This window comes from Talpa occidentalis, unplaced genomic scaffold (assembly GCF_014898055.3).
Source record: "Talpa occidentalis isolate TD23 unplaced genomic scaffold, MPIMG_talOcc4v2.1, whole genome shotgun sequence".
NCBI lineage: Eukaryota > Metazoa > Chordata > Mammalia > Eulipotyphla > Talpidae > Talpa > Talpa occidentalis.
This window is the reverse complement of record NW_026555331.1, coordinates 51,799,142-51,816,455: the sequence shown is the minus strand read 5'-3', so window position 1 is coordinate 51,816,455 and position 17,314 is coordinate 51,799,142. Positions and strand designations below refer to the sequence as shown.

Sequence of the window (17,314 nt, the reverse complement as noted above, 5' to 3'; positions counted from 1 at the left end):
TTTATACTTTTTTTTCAGTGAAATAGGATATTGGAGGCATGAAATAAAACTGAGAAATCTATAAAACCCAAAAATTACCATGAATATAATCATAATAAGCTTTTACTAATAAACAATTTTGGGCCCTGATTACCTTTTCAAAATTTATCCTTAGTGACTGTTAAATATCGCCTTTACTAAGGACAACTGTGTTACAGATAACATTTTTCCTATCCAAAGGGAAAATGGAAACTTGGGATTATGTACATATATATTTTTCTATTGTAGTTTGTAGTCAAAAAGAGGAGAATGAATTACTCTTGGACTTTATTTCAAAAAAGCAAGGTGAGAATAAGCAAAGCACACAGACATACAAACATTCCACTATTCCACTCACCCCAAACAATCTGGGTCATCATCCAAAAATCAGCAATTACTTAAAGAAGGAAATTCATGACCAAAGTGATAAAGATTAACCTAAAAACTAGCACTCACTAAAAAGTTCACACATCTCTCCGGAGAAAACCGGAAATTTCTCCCAGAATACAGGGTGTTTAAGGAGATATATTTTTGCTTGTACCAACATCCTGGTCCAACCAGGAGAGAGATGCCATAGAACTATGATTCTCTGAATATTAGAAATTGGGAATACATAAAATGCTGTAGGTTGAGTTACTAGTTTGTGAAGAAGCCTGATTTTCTAGAAAATCTGAGCCTAGCTTCAGGCAATAAGCATTGGCATTCCTTTCTTTTTTCTTTCAAATGTATAAGACATTATCTTCAATTTTTTTTTTAAGAAGTACTTTTTTCTTATATGGTTGTTAATTTTGGACAATATATGACGATTTCTCCCCTTGGAGGTAGTCACTGTAGTTCTTCTATCACCAAAGTACCCATAGCCCACCTTGAAAGGTGCTAGCTACCTGAAATAGGCTGGAATACATTTGCCAAACCTACAAAGCCAAAGCCGAACACATACCAACCCTTTAGTCCTTTGACTTTACCTCCTATGATCTCCATCATTCTGTCACCTTCAGTCACACAGACCTCCACACTGTTTCTAAGAGTTCCAGACTCTTAGCTTTGGTAATGGCTATTCCTATGGAGCCCCTAACAAATGCTACTCAAGTTTGTTCTCTGAGTTTTGTTTGGTTAATATAATCTGATTCTCAAAGTCAAGAGAAATGCTACCTAATCTATCATCTACTTAAAAATATTTTATGAGGTAGAAAATATTTATTCTGTGCAGTAGCAAAACTGCAAGTGCTTTTAAAATTTCACAGTAATACTGCTCCAATCCAAATGTGTATATAATAATGACTATTATAATGAAAAGCAGAGATGACTGCCCATCTCTGTTTGATCCCAGAGAAGCTTAACATAGGCAGACTGCTGACGGAATTATAATTAAGTCTAAAGCTTTGAAAATTAGTAAGAGTCAATTCCCTAAAAGTTAACCTATTGATGCAATATGCTGTGCACGCGCAACACCAGGAAGGAATCTCTCACACGCACGCACACAAGAACTTAAAACCAGAGTACAAGTGCCCTGGAGAGTCATCTCTATAATGAAGTCCTTTTGTGTTCAAAGCCTCCACCATTAGTCCTTTTACAGCTCTGTTGTCTGCTACAGAGTGTTGTTCTCCAGTCACAAAGGCACCAATGTGGCAGTGAAGGCACTAATGACAGCATGAAGGTGCTCGAAAAGGTATAGGATGATGATGGAATCACACAGAATTTTACAGTGATTTTTTTCAAACCCCTCTGGTCTTAAAGAGCACTTGGTCCAAATACCAGGTCAGATACCTGTGGTAACAATTAAAAACCATGTGCCTTTAAACTTGGTATTTAACTTTCTAAGACCCGGTTTTCTTGTGCATTTAAAAAATAATAGTACTACCCAAGTGACAATTCATCATGCATGGTATAGCAGCTTATAAATGCAGAACACTGAGAAGTTCCAAGTGTCTACAAGGTCTATGAGCAAATCTGAAGTAAATTCTACAATTTCCCCAGTTTACAGATGAGAAAACAGCCACACAGAAGCTAACTCAACTAAGCTCACACAGCTAGTGAACAGTGAAGCTGGGATTCAAAACCAGTTTCTTAACCATTATGTTGGCACTCTCATAGGAATTTTCTGAAAATTAATAAAACAAAACATGGAGAATGATCAGCAGAATGACTAACCTAATTATTCCTTGGAAAAGGTACTCCAAATTCTTTTTTTTGCTTTTTGCAAAGTTCCTGTGATAGAAATAACTGACATTCAGTAATCTCATGTCATTCTAGATTATAAAATATTTGGAATCTAGGAATCATAAACATTATACATTAATTAGCAACAGGCATGTGAAAATTATTCTCATATACAATACAGGCAATTATTAAATATTAGCAAATTAATTTGTTCACTCTTCATTGGTTTTTACTTAAAAATTTATTAAAAGGCCAGTTCTGTGACTACAAACTCTAAAAATATCATTTAGAAATTCTTTTATTCACAATGCCCTTCATCGTACAGAGACTAAATCATGTGAAGAATGTAAACATGATAAAGTTAGATTACCATGTTTCTATTGACTGCAGAATATCTGACCTCAGATATATAAATATAGCCTTTCAAATCAGCCTCAAACCATAATTTTATACACATTCACTCCAGTTTTACATATTTCTCATAAATAAGAATTCTTAAAAATACACTATTTGGGCATTTTTCTGTTTTACTAAATTAAAATTAGTGAGAAAAAATAAATCCAACTGATTTGCACAGAGCTTTGTAAAAGTAATGAGACAACTTTAAAATAGCTTCTGATGATGTAAATTTGTAAAATTGAATTAACCTATCATCCTAAAATATGCAATATACAATTAAATAAATTTTAAAATGCAGAAAATTTAGCCACCTAGTTCAAGATTGTATCTGTTATCATCTTGAAATCTGATATACCCATTCAAAATTACTCTTTGAATTACCTCCAGAGTTTCTGAAACTCTATTTGTAGTGAAGATTCCAATTGCATCTGGTTTTATGTCACTTAAAGGCAAATCCATCTGCTTTAAGACAAATTTAAGCTTCTTGATGAGTCTGAATCTAAATTCATACTAGAGAAAACTCTAAATTAGAGCTACTAATTTTGCTCATTTGCACCTCTGTTTTACCCTTCCTTCCCCCCTCCTCACTCCCAAACAACCAAAAATAAACAAACTAGCAATATATGAACTGACCAATAATCTGAGACTCCCATGGACTTAAGACATCCAGAGACAACAAAGATGGAAGGAATCACTGCTTGGCAAACAGAGTCTTAATTGGCTACATAAATAAAAACCCTTTTACTGCTCTAGCCTCAGAAGAAACATTTCTCAGCTCCATCTCACACTTACACAACACAAACATCCACACACAACCTCTTTCAAAGAGGTGTGAACTATCCATTAGAAATCCTTTCATATTTGATGCTTTAATATTTATCTAATGGAAGCACTGCCACCAAAAAAATTCTGTTTCTTAAAAATTATGCTTTAACAATCTAAGAGAATTCCATTCAGTACTGTCCTAGAAAACTAACTGTCCAAGAGACCAGGAAAATTAATTAAAAGTCACAATAGTTTTCATAACCATCCAATAGTCTTTTTTCAGTTCAAGCTCTAATTGGTTAACAGTAACTAAAATATTAATTCATTTAGAAAATATCATTTCTAACAGTGCTTTCTTAATGCAAGTCAAGCATTCATTTCTGTTATATTTTATATTTCTACCCATTTATGTTTTATATTTCAAAGCCGGGTGAATTGGGTGAAACCAACATTTAACTGCAACAATAACGATCTAGAGGTAGAACAGAATACAAAAATATGAATTGTTGAAACTTTTGAAATATGAAACACTACAATAAATATTTCAACTGCAGCACATTTCATCTAGGAAATAAAAAAGCACAGTATTTGAGGCTGCAGTTCAGTGTCTTTCTGTCTTTATCCCTTAGATGAACCATGAAAATAGGCACTAGCCTGTGAGTACAGAACCTACAAACATTGAGTCTTATGATAATTTGGCAGCAGACTTAAGAAGAAACTTAATATTCTCTGCCTCTCCATTCCATTCCCTTCTTGTTTGTTCTTCAGATGAAGTTATGGTTTTTGATACAGGAGATTTTCATGTTTTCTTAGCCTCATTATAGGGACAAGTGGTGGCAGGAAGTAAAAAAAAAAAAAAAAAAAAAAAAAAAATGGTCCTGAGCGAAGACAACCTACATAAATACAGGAAAAGCCAACAACTGTATAAACTAAATGGAAGTTTTGTTGACCTAATTAGGAGACTAGTTTCAATTGGGTTTTAGTGAAATCACTTAAACATACATCATGGCATATATAGTTAGAAATACGTATGATGGAGGTAGGGAAGGTGATTGATATTTTAAACATGCTTTTAAATTTTAATGAATTTCTTATTTTTCATTTCTCTAATTCTTGGGTAAACTGCTGGTTTCAAAACAAATAAGATTTCAAAGAAGGAATAGGAAAATCTATAATGACTAAGTTCCAAGGAAGCTTGCCAAATATTACAAGTTCACTAATTTTTAAGTTTAACTCCTCTAGTGGCGACTGAGAGGAATGAAACATGCTTATGGAACATATAAGCAGATTCACAAATTGATTCACAAACCTAATCACTCTGAACTTTCTGATACTGTTTACATCTAAATAGGCCTGTAACACAAATCACAGTAAGCTTGGGTCCATAATTTCAAACTCTATACTAAATAAAACCGAATATAACAGTACATTGACCAGAACTGCAGTTATCTTTGCATAACTTATACCAATACCTTCTAACCTCACTTTCTAACTACCAAAACCCCTGTAAAGTACACCAATGAAGAATGCTTGTAAGAAGAGTAAAATGACTATGTATTTGCCTGAAATAGGTCTACAAAATTCATTTTCAACATATAACTATTCATTTTAGGATAAGGAATAATTTCAAGTATTTCCCAGATTGAATCATTCAGCAGATTGTACAACTAACATATTTTACTATTTTGAACTTATTTTAGTTACGCAAAAATCTTACCAAGTAAATATTCCTGAATATGAACATGACACCAAGCTATTAAATGGAAATATTCAGATATAAATTACCCTATATGCCCTAAAAAAAGAAAACAAACAAATCACACATCCTTCACACAAAGCCATCTAAGGGGGCAGTCCTCAACACATAATGTGTTTCAATATTGCCTGCTTCTTATTTGGTAGGAGACGATTTGTCAGCAAAATGATGACAAAATTAAAACATCTTACCCCTATTTCATTTCTTCATTTATAAGAAAATGAACTATCATTATTTCATAATTACTCCTACCACTATGTATTGGCAGATTCTATTAAGCAAAAGCAATTTAACATACTCATTAATCTTTAAGTTACTTTAAACGAGTGCCTTTTGGGATTTGACAGTGATGTGACTTAATGTTCAAGGTCTGCCCTCAGTGGCTACCCTGCCTCCTGACACTAGCCTGAGGCTCACCAGCCCAGGGGCCTGCAATAGTCTATGTTACCAAGCATATACCCAGCCTATACTATGCACAGCCATGCTTGCACCTGAAGCCAAATTCCAAAGGTAAGAAAGAAGGAATGCTTTATTTTATTTGCTCTATAAAATCTACTTAAATGCTAGAATTGCTTTCCTTACTCAAATTTCTTTTTGATTATCTATTGTAATTGGAAGAAAAGTTTCAAATGAAAAAGTGCCTTATTCAGAGATTAATTTTTTGCAATCAAACAAAATTTCTTCTTGTGACAGTGGTCATTTTTCATAAATACCTGAAATGAATGTATTTACTTGCAAAGAAAAATGCAGACTATTTACAGACAAAAACAACCACTGGTGAACAAAAATTAAAATGTCTCATATCAGAAACAAATGATTTTATATTTTTTCTATTATCATAAATTTCATAACATGACTAGTATCAAAAGGCTACATGAAAACATACTGGAAAATTGTACCAAACAATTTTATAGCATTTAGTTTTGTTCATTTTTAAATCTGTAATAAAAGATCACCCTGGTGATTGGGAAATGATGGTAACAGGTTTTGTTTTATGGACGAAATCCTAATATGGATAATTCATTGAACTTCTAGTGAAACTTACATTCTCTAAGCGCATCAAGGTCCTAAAGCTTAGTAAGGAATAAGAAAAATTATCATCTTTAAAGAGGTAATTTTTTCAACAGGTTAAAGTAGAAATAAATAAAAACAATGTATTATTTAACACATCATTCCATATATTGAAGTTTTAATAATATAAATAGTATCTATATAAATATGCACTATAGCCAAGAATATATATATTTATATATTAGCTTAATTTTTATGTTTAGACTTTCATAATATATGGATTAAAGTTGGTATTTCTATTTACATAAAATTAGTCATTAATTAAACAAAAATAATTTGTAACAGCACTATGTTTAAAGCAAATTATTTCATCTTTAATAAATTCTGTGTTTCTTCGAAACAAGGTTGCATATTTATAAAGAATAAGGTGTTTTTTTTAACTTATTTATATGTTAATGGCCAAAGCCATAAGAACAGGCAAATTATTTTAATGATATTTGGAAACAATCCACTCCAATGCTACATTTAAACAAATCTGATTATACTTGGTAACAAAAGGAAAAAGAAAAATAAATAATTCCAAATATTCACTGCTCAATGCAAATTGATACTGTCTTATGAAGAATGATCAACAAGGTGGAATACACTCAAAGGTTAAAAATGTCATGTATGTATAATACATATAGATGTATGCAGTTATGCAAAGTAAAACCAGTCTATGTAATGCTGTAATAACTTAGCAATGTGCAGCTTCTAGCTAATACTGATTCATAGTCAAATTACCTACAAGGGAAAGAGTAGTTTCATGGGTATGACAACTGAAATCATAATCACCTAATAACAAAGCACATACTGAGGAAGAAACAAGGTGCAAAGTAAACAGTGAGAAGGCAGACACTCACCTTCGGTGCCATTGGGAGTCATGGAATTACTATTTATATGAGAGTTATCGAGTTTGGGACCACTGGGGGATTCACTACTACCACTCAGACGGCTATGCGGGCTGGTTAGATCCTGCATTTCCATAGACCTAAAGACAAGAAGTCTTCCGTTTGACAGATGTACCAAATTCATAACACCACTATTTAATGCGCTAACGACTTGACACCTTCTTTGAAACACATTCGTACAAAAGTCCCATTGTATCTATTTTCTTAGACTGAAAATAGTTCCTCTTACAGTTTAACTTCAGTCATCCTTTCATAACATTTACTATTAAAAGATGTCATTTGCTTTACCTATCCGGCCAAATATTCACATGGAGTTTTTAAAATCTCTCTTTTTTTCATTTACATATTTCATCAAGGCACAGATCTAATGAGACAATTACACCTATTTTAATTTGCAAAGAAAAAAAATGCAGGTTTTTTTTATACTGAAAAAATTTGGGCATTATTTTATCTAAAAGACAGATGTGTAAACCAGTTGAATAGGAAAAAAAAATCACTTTTCTATGGACTCTTTCATCTAATAAATTAGCACTAGGTACTCCCTTATAATTTACTACCCAATTGTAATTTAATGGGTCTGCAAACCAAATAAAACACTCGAAGCCTATAGTCTAGTGACAGGGAATGAGATAGTCCTGATGCATGTGTTTACTCTGGCAAACTGCTTAATTGTTCCTCTGTTTCCCTTGAAACAAATGCAGCATTAAAACATTATGATGTCGGCTCACTTGTTTGCTTTGTGGATTACATACAGCGTGCCCAATTGAAAAGGGATAAGGCCAACATACAGTGAGTCCCTAGGAGCATTAGCACACGGAATACCTCAGCTGTCACTTACTCAGGGAAGCAAGAACAATTCTACTTCAGTGTAGTAATTTTGCATTTTTACCAGATAAAAGTGGTTAAATCCTCCTTGAAAGTTCTTAGACTCGGTAGTTATTCTCTAAAAGCTCCAGAAGCCCCTACTTAGGTTCACAGTGTAAGAACTGTCCATTTATATTTAATATTCTATTAATGAAGAGAGGAGAGGATATATTTAAAGAGACTAAAACTGCTAGACACTGCTGTTTTCTGACAGTCAAGTTTTTGAAAGTCTAAGACCTATTGGCTTTATTTTAAACTTTACGTGTTTTTCTTTAAAAATAAAAAGGGGGAGGGGGCTGGGGGTTAGTGTTACATATGTGAAGCTAAGACTGTGCTCCTTACCCCGCCAGGTCAATCATGCTAGTCATTTTAATTTCGAGGTTGCTTTTAAACTGACTCGAAATACCAGTTTTTAAAAGTTTAACATGAACTGTTTTTCTTCTAAAGTGAGTTTTACTTCCCCAAGTTTTCTGAATTCAAACAAGGAATGGCTTAAGATCCAATTTTTCTCTCTTAATTCTTATTACACATTCACAGTTTTCCTAACACCAGAAACTATAGCCCATAATCATTTTTAAACCCAGGCTCCTATTCCCTTTCTACATACTTAAAATGTTTTACAAGCACACACACACACACACACACAAATTGTTAAGTAATTTCCAACCACCGAAGCTGTTGCTATTAATAGAAATAATTAAGAAATACTAGACAAAAATAGATATGGGTCAGAGAAAGGTAATCTCCAAAAATGTCAAATATCAACAATATCCTTACCTGCAACTTGAGGAAACAGCAACATCTGAACTGGTTTGAGATGTTTGCACCTGTGATCAGGGGTAAAAAATTAGAAGCTGTTGTTACTCTTCTTCAGTGTCAGCTCTTAATTATACAGAGCACATGGCTGAGAACAACAATGCTCTCTTTTAACCAAAAGAGAAAAAGGAGGATGCTGCAGCAGTGAAAGGCATATTGTCTTTAAGTTGAGGTCTCCACTGTTGTTTCCTCCTGCAGGTCTACCCTCCTCCTCCCCTTGTGGGGGGGGGGGGAAGGCAGCCAAATGACGGGATAGTGATTCATCACTGGCCTATGACAGCTGCAAACGGGATTACCCCTCCCCCAATCAACATGCAAAGCAGCCTTGCCCAGGCAGCTTGGAAAAGGTGCTTGGAAAAAAATAGCTATTAGCAAAATGAGTGTGTTTCACAGCAGTAGCCCAAGTAATAATCCTCCAGCATCCTCAGAAGATCTTTCATCTTCTGCTATCACCAGTTGAAATAGAGTTCCCGCCCACCCCTTTGACTCCTGACAGTTTCTTATCCTTATCATGATGGTTTTCTCTTATATTTACTATTTGTCACTTAACATTCACTGAAACAGCTTCTGGGCAACTTTCAGGCCATGCTGGACTAACGATACATGGCAAAGGCAAGTTTTCACATACAAAGTCACATCATTGACAATGTGCTCATTTACTCAGGCAACTGTAGGATTCAATGACAGCTTATTCATCACTTCCTTGGTCAAACAGAAAAAAAGCTTGCCTTTTAGTTAATTTTCCATCTTTTAAACCAGGAAAGAGAATGGATAGTTTGATAATCAGTTCAACATCCCAGTTAGGCTGCACTTTTGGGTTTTCTGTCTTTAGAGGATTGTGTACTACCTTCATGTGCAGGTTTTGGCGGTCTCAACCTTTCCTCCAGAGGCATCTAAGAAAACTGCCAGCAGGTGGGAAGCCCAGGTGAGGGTGGGCTGCTGGCTTGCAAGCTCAGGCTAACGCCTAGGCAGTAGAGAGCATTCTGCATAAGGTTTAAAATGGCTCAGAATTCCGCATCTTTGATGTGCATTTTCATTCAACCTGAACTGACATCAATTAGAGTTACAGAACAAAGATGAGAACTGAAGCATCTCAAATAGCATTAAAGTTATCCAACCAAATATCTTCGAGTGAGTCCTGTTATTTTTTAATTATGACTTATGAAATTAAGAAATACTACCTTTTTAGCAAGAATAAAGCATCGTTAAAGTCTAAATATCTTAGTGTAACATTACAGTTACATGAACATTCTAGGAACCATTTCTCATTACGTGCAGGGCGAAAAATAATTCTTAAGAGATGCCTGATTATTAAATGAAAATTTAATTTTAATATTTGCAGCTATGTAATTTTTTGATAATAGTCTGCAGCTATTTTTATTAAAATTAATGTTCTCACAAAAAATAAATGTTCTCCTTTAGAAACTGTAGCAAATAGCTCAAGGATGAATTTCCTTTTTTACTTTTTCCCCACTTTTATACACCTGGAATAAATTATAGGTGAGAACTAACTTAGTTTTAAGAACTCTCTTGGCTTAATTATGTGAAAGAGTATGTAAAAATACATTCCCATTTTAACATTAGCTAAATAAAGTTTCACTGTATACTTTGGAATTTTGATTATATTTATAGATAAGCCTTAACCTATCACATTCAATATTCAAATCAAGCTATTAATAAAAAAATGAACTTCAAAATAAAATTAGTACAGCACATTTTCTTACTGAAAATGCATTTTTAAACATATTTCTTCTATATTGGCTCAGCTGAGTCTCTACTGTACTTTCATACACTACAATTTCTGAGAGTCCATATCCATGATCTTCATTTCATTAAGTATACTTCAGATATATTCTTTTGTGTCTCAAGGATTATTTAAACCATGTGTTGTGTGTTACTGTATTTTAAAATGACTCTTTAATCAAAATAACTTTAAAACAACTAATCCTCACTTAGGCTGGTCAGCTGAATCCACATCGTGGTCCAGGAAAAATAAATCTACTCTCAAGAATGCGAATGCAGACAACAATTAGACACAGATGTGAGCAAAATTAGTTACAGTTTACAAAATGCTACACTTCACATGCTTTTAGTTTTTTATGTGTAGTACAAGATTACAGTGCAGTAAGGAAACATACTCTTATAATGACTTATCTAAAAAGAACACCTATTTCTGATTGATGCAGATTTTCTCTTATTTTTGACAATATCTTTGGAATGTTCTCTTAAAAATCACAAGGTGTTTCAAAAATAATTAGGTATATTTCCACTCAAAGGTGAAAAAATTATTTTCTAATTTTCAGGAAAATGCTGTTAGGCATTCAGTAAGCTCATAATTTCTACTTTACTATCCATAAACTTAATATGTTGCTTGTCTTCTCCTAATCTGGTATTTTTAGTTCAAATGCTCCTATGAATGCAAAAATATTTCCCATTACATTACAAATGGTCAACTTATATTACAATGAAGGCATTTCACGTAAATGCTTTTTAAAATGCTTTGTATAGAACACCCATAGTGGCATAGAAGTCAGAGTTGTGAAAATACAAAGAAAAAGATAGTAGAACTTCTTAGAATTTAGATTCAAGAATTCTAAACTAGTAACTTTGACTTCTGATTAGTTAATGAGGTCTTTTAAGTTTGCCTTTTTTCTAATTAAATTTATAATTCTTCACAGATGTAACTTTTGTTGATGTTCAATTTGTCTCTCTCATTTTGTTAAACCTCACATAGTACTTCGCCAATCCATTGAATAGCCACATTAAATCTGTTAATACCATGCTCTTCAACCCCAGAAATTATTTCCAGAAGGCAAACTTGCTTTGAGAGATCATCAAACAAGACTTAAGGTACACATTTTATCACATTTTCCCTACCACAGAGCTCAGGATGCAGAGCAAAATTCATGACTTTTGCACTGTTTATTATACTTTGCTAAATTACAAATCAAAAGCATCTGACAGAAGATCATGTATGAAGCCAAAAAGTTAATAATGTTCTGTGAAAAGTAAACTGTAAATGGAAAGGGATTCTAGATCTCAGCAGCACACAGCAAATAAAATGTAGGTACTTGTCTAAATTATGGGTTTTCCATAGGCTTTTTTTGCTTGCTAGAAGCAATTTTTATAAAATGACTATAATTTAAAACTTTTTTCCCAAAACTAAAAAGAAATTTTCAAAGTGAAAGTACTGAACTTATCTAAATAAATAGAGTTGGCAGGCTAGCTGGTTTTGTCCAACAACAGATCAACCTGAGTACTCCCAAATTTGAAAGACAATGGCAATTTTGTAATCAAAATTTATATTTTATAGGGAAAAAAGCGCCTTAGGCATAAGTCTGCTTTTTAAGTAGGATACACTCTTATTAAAATTCTCAATCAATATTTCTAACTATGGCATCAATTCTAATATAAAAACCTAAACCTAAAATTGAAATAAACTTCTTGAAAGAGGCAGATGTCTTTAAAATGTTAACACTTTCTTCTTTATCAAAATATTTCTAATATTTTTTAATGTAATACACTGTATTATGTTTAGAAGTATCTCACTTCAGGAAAATGACAAAATAGAGTCCCAGGGAAAACAAAAGCAAATATTTAAATGAAATTGATTCTACATACAGTTTTAATGGATTGTTTTCAAAATTAGCATTATATACACCGTTGAATGAAATACTTTTAATATCTGATTAAATGTAAGTGGATTTATTTTCGCTGCAAGTGTTTTCTTTTTTCTTTTCCACATATTCTTATGAATTTTCTCATTCAAATGGAAATATTTTCTTGAGAAAATCATTTATCATGTCTACAAAATTCATATAGCAGTTGACTTCTTTTTGGCAACTCTAAAACTGAATGGTGGCTCAATTACTCTCCTCTGTCTATCACCACAAAGTATTTTCAGGATTGAAAATCCATGGCTGCTTGCTCACTTACTGAACACTTTGGGCCTTAGGAGAATTCAAGCAGTGAGAAAGTCAAATATCAAATATTTGATAACGCAAAAAAGCATGACTATTCATATATGCATGTCCTCAAACCTCAAGCAGTAGGTGAAAAGACTCACACAAATCTTAAACAAAACCTACTCTGCAAGACATTAAAATATAATGCCAAACCTATAAAACTACACTATAAGCTGAACTACCAACTTTTTGTACCTCTGGTCATTTTAAGAAATTAAACATGAAAAAAAAAGGTGCCCACATTCAATGACAGCTCTAAATTTACTGAATCTTCACAAAACTACGTTTAAACGCATTCCAAAACTCCCAAGAAATATAAGCTATGAATCATCAGCAATTCGTATACTGATTTTGAATCACAAATACCTTCAGTGAAATTTAAAAGTTAAGAATCTTGTTTTTTGATATTTAAAGACGATTCAAGTCATACAAAGTGTTCATAAATGAAAAACATTAATTTGGCAAATGTTTATTATTTCACCTTTTGAAGATGAGCCTGTTGAATGTTTGGGAAATTTGTTTATTGAAGCAAAGGATTTCCTTGCTTAAAATGTGATAAAGTCATATCAATTTGTTTTTGTTATCTGTTGTCCCTTCAAAATGTTAATTCCCTCCTCATTTTCTCATGTCACCTTCACTGTAGGAAAAGTTATGTGTGTTGCAATGGAAATACATATAGAGAGAGCTTTAATATCAGAAGAGATATGAAGTAATCTTCTGACAAAAACATAATCGTGTACTGTATTTATTTATATGGATCACAACAATAGTAATGATTAACAATTAATTTGTAATGATCTCTTAATGATTCTAACCGCTCAGATAATTTGGGGCTTAAGAATTACACTTTTTGGATGGAACCCTGTGGTTAATAAACTACTAGGTACAACGTGTCATAATCTTCCCCGTGCCCTAATGTTTTTATTTTAAAACAAATCAAAACAATACTAAAAAGCGCTCCTGTTATCTTGGGCTCTGCCCACAGGACAGCTGTTGTCAGCCACTACAATTTTTCAAACAGTCAGCTTGTACTTACAGCGCTTACATCTGCTGCATCCACCAGTTTAATGTGCTCCTTCGAATGTTCTGGTTTAGCAAACCTCCATTCCTTACATAGTTTTGCTCCTGGATAAGGACGCTTGAGGGATTTTAGGAGCTCTCAGTGGAGCCGGGCGCTGCTGAAAGCGGAGCGCCTCTGGAGGGGCCAGTCGGGCCGCGGGGACAGCCGCTTGGCCGCTGCTGCAGGCTCGGGCTGCCGGGCGACTGTGCAAGAAACGCTTTCCCCAGAAAGAAAACCGCCACAGTGGAAGGCAACAGGAAGGCTTAAAGTCGGAAGTGGCACTGGAGAGTTTCTACCTCGCCCCAAACTCGGAGCCATCAGCTCCCACCGTTCTCTCTAGTAACCGCTTTGAGCCCTGCGCGCTCTCCCCACTAAACAGCAGCAGCAGATAGCATCTGAGAACCCTAGACAAAGAAACAGCAGAATCTCATCCCTCGATTTGTTTGCGCAGCCTTGTAGGTCTGCCCGTGGAGCCTCGGGGCTTTTTTTGTTTTTGCAACGCAAACCACAACTATTCTCTTGTCCTAACCTTATTGGTTTAAATGCAACAATTGAAGGGAGCACTGCTCTGTCTGACTCAACCTTGCTGCTTAAAAAAAAAATTTATTATGTAAATGAACGCGCCCCATGCTATCTGAATAAACAGCTGTGTGAGAATAAGTTCTCCGAGGCTCTGTCAACACACATCTCTTGCTACAGCAGCTACCAATTACGAGCTTTGGGGAATAGTTACACGTTATCTTTTATACTTTTCCAAAACTTTTTTCAGACCCTCACACTTGGGCATCAAAACTTTCCAAAAAATTTTTCGTGTACCGACTAACAGATATGGAGAAAATGAAAAATGAAAGGGCTATTTCTAACTTAAGGGAGAAAAGCGCAAACGTGTAAGCTATTGTAAGTTAGTTTTACAATGAAAACCTGAGTGATGAGTCTGCAGTGGTTGCTAGAATGGCAAATACGTTTCACCTGAGCAATCTGGGGACATGTCCAGATGATGTTTGTGTTAGTATTTTTTAAATGATTTCAGCGAAAACACCCGTTTTATCTAGAAATCTTTTAAAAAATCTGTTCTTTAGGGGAAAAAAAAAATAAACTCAGAATCTCTACATGATGGGTGTCACACTCACCCAGAGAGTGGAACTATTCACATTATGACTAAATTCCAGCTTCATTTAAAGGTATTTACTTGTTATCACGTTTTAGGCAAATACATGTCTTGAGTTATTAGATCAATGACAAACATTATATTATTTCAGATATTTAAAAAAGGCTTCACTTGGGTGACTAATTATATTTTAATTTGCCAGCCCTATCCCATAGTTCAAATACAGACATTTATTTTGATGTTACGCAATTATCATGACAAATTTTCTACTTAAAAAAATACCCTTACTCCCATTGAATTTTCTTTAAAATTGTTTTTGTCATAACTGAGAATACTATTCTATATATTTGGTCTTTTTGTTGATAATAAAAAAGCATCTTTTATGTTAACTTTCTCACCTTGGAATGAAAAAACATCTTTAAAATCACAGTAACTTCTTAAATGGTTTTATAACACATTTCCAGGTACTAATAAAGTAGACAGTCTTACCTTTACTTTGCTAATTTGCTAAAGAAAGCACCATTCCGATGCAAATAAAACAAAAAAGCTTCTAATGACAAAAATTCAATCTGAACTTCCTTCCCTCTCCCCCCTGAATGAATGCCAATCAAAATTCCTCAGAAAAGAACACTTTGTCAAGCCTAAGAGACAGCTTAAACTGCAAACTCACCTAGGATTTCATTTGGTATATAGCACTGGCAAGGAACCTTGGGTTAGCCATCTGCCATATTTGGAAAGCCAGGTCAAAAATCACTTGATTGCTATTGGATCTGTTCATATATGCAGCAGAAATAGAATTACATTACTGCCCACAGCTCTTTCTCAGAAGAATCAGTTGTTCAATACGCAAAACTATATGTAGCAGATAAAATACAACACATAATGGACATTTCTAGTGCTACAAGAAAATGTAATGTTATATTAATTCAGTTTTGATATCAAACACCCATACAGCAACTGCTTTGGGGTCATACTTATTCCTAAGCTCCAAAAAACTGCTTTGAGGTGCTAGTTGGAGAAGTCATCCTGTTTTGAACTCTACATTGTTATTGTAATCATGCTTCCCCTAATCTAAAAATTATTTCACATATAAGAGTAAAATATTATTTTTCTGATTCATGGAAGATTTTGTTGGTAAATCCAGAAGACACAAACTAGATGAAGTCTAAACAGCAGAAATATCATGTAAAGTATCTCAATTTTATATATAAATTATTTGCCTAAGTTAAAATCAAATTTATCATATTACATTAATTCAAATTAAAATTCAGTTATTTTTATTTATGTAACCAAACAATATGCATGTACTTAAGAAGAAAATATGAAAGCATGGTGAACTTACTTGAGACTACTAATTACTATGACATAGGTCACGCTTAAAAATTATGTAACAGTTACTCATCAGTCAAAAGTAATATCCATGTGTATGTATACCCTTTTAAATGGGTTCCTTTTCCTCAAGCAAATTAAATGGATTAAAAACAATCATATGCTTATCCATAAATTTTGTGTGGTTCCTATTTCTGAATATCAAACACATGATAAGCACTATTATACACAACTTACATCAGAAATAACTTGTTCCATGATAGCCAAAATGTAAACCAATACTAATAAGATTCAGCTTATAGTGTACTGTTAAATTCCTATTTCTAAATTATCATCAACTGTAATTATATAACTTAACTATCTACTTTAAGGGCCAATTTATTCCCTAAATTAAGTCATATATATATTACACAGAAATTAGGAAATTTTTTTTAAATTCTGCTATTACTAAACACAGGTAATAGTAGAAAAGGTTATCTGATATTTCCTGCAGAAATTTCAGCACAAAAACATAGGATTAAAAAGTTTCCAATATGCTTTTCCACACTAAAACAAACCAAAAAAGATATATCTGGAAGAGAAAAACACTTGATTCAGTCAATTGTAATGAAATGTATGATTACCTCAAAGAGCACTATCTCTCATATACTGTATCTCCCAACAGATTTTATCTTACAGAGCAAGCCGTTACCTACATACATGCCTAGTTATATAGAAATCTGCAATTTGAGAAGTTTACTACTTTTCAAATAACAGAGAATTTTAAATAAAGGCATGATTATAAAAATAAGCAAATGCCCCTAATTAAAAAAAAAAGACAAGGGCAGATATGTGTGCATACAGGTATATATATATACATATATGTATATACATATATGTATGCATATATAACTTTGTCTTTTTTCATATATATTTAATATATATGAATTAGAACAATTAAAAAATAATTTGGAACTTTTCTAAAACTACAAATAGTTGATTAATTACATTAAAACATTGAGAAAACAAAGTTTCCAATAAAAGATGTACTTAGAAGTTATTTTTCTTTTACTTGTATTTACCTTGGATAAATTTAAAATTAAGCATGCAGGCTATTACCTGGTCTAATGGAAC

The 17,314-nt window shown here is 33.3% G+C and overlaps 1 protein-coding gene across 1 annotated transcript in view; it reads right to left on the bottom strand.

Moving 5' to 3' along the window:
• The window catches only part of EYA1 (EYA transcriptional coactivator and phosphatase 1), a 302,855-nt gene that overhangs the window by 136,585 nt on the left and 148,956 nt on the right, over positions 1-17,314 (bottom strand). The window contains exons 3-4 of the mRNA XM_054691910.1: positions 8,701-8,750; positions 7,012-7,139 (exon numbers count right to left, since the gene is read on the bottom strand). Of these exons, the coding sequence (XP_054547885.1) occupies positions 7,012-7,139; positions 8,701-8,750 (178 nt within the window). The remainder of the gene's footprint in view (positions 1-7,011; positions 7,140-8,700; positions 8,751-17,314) is intronic.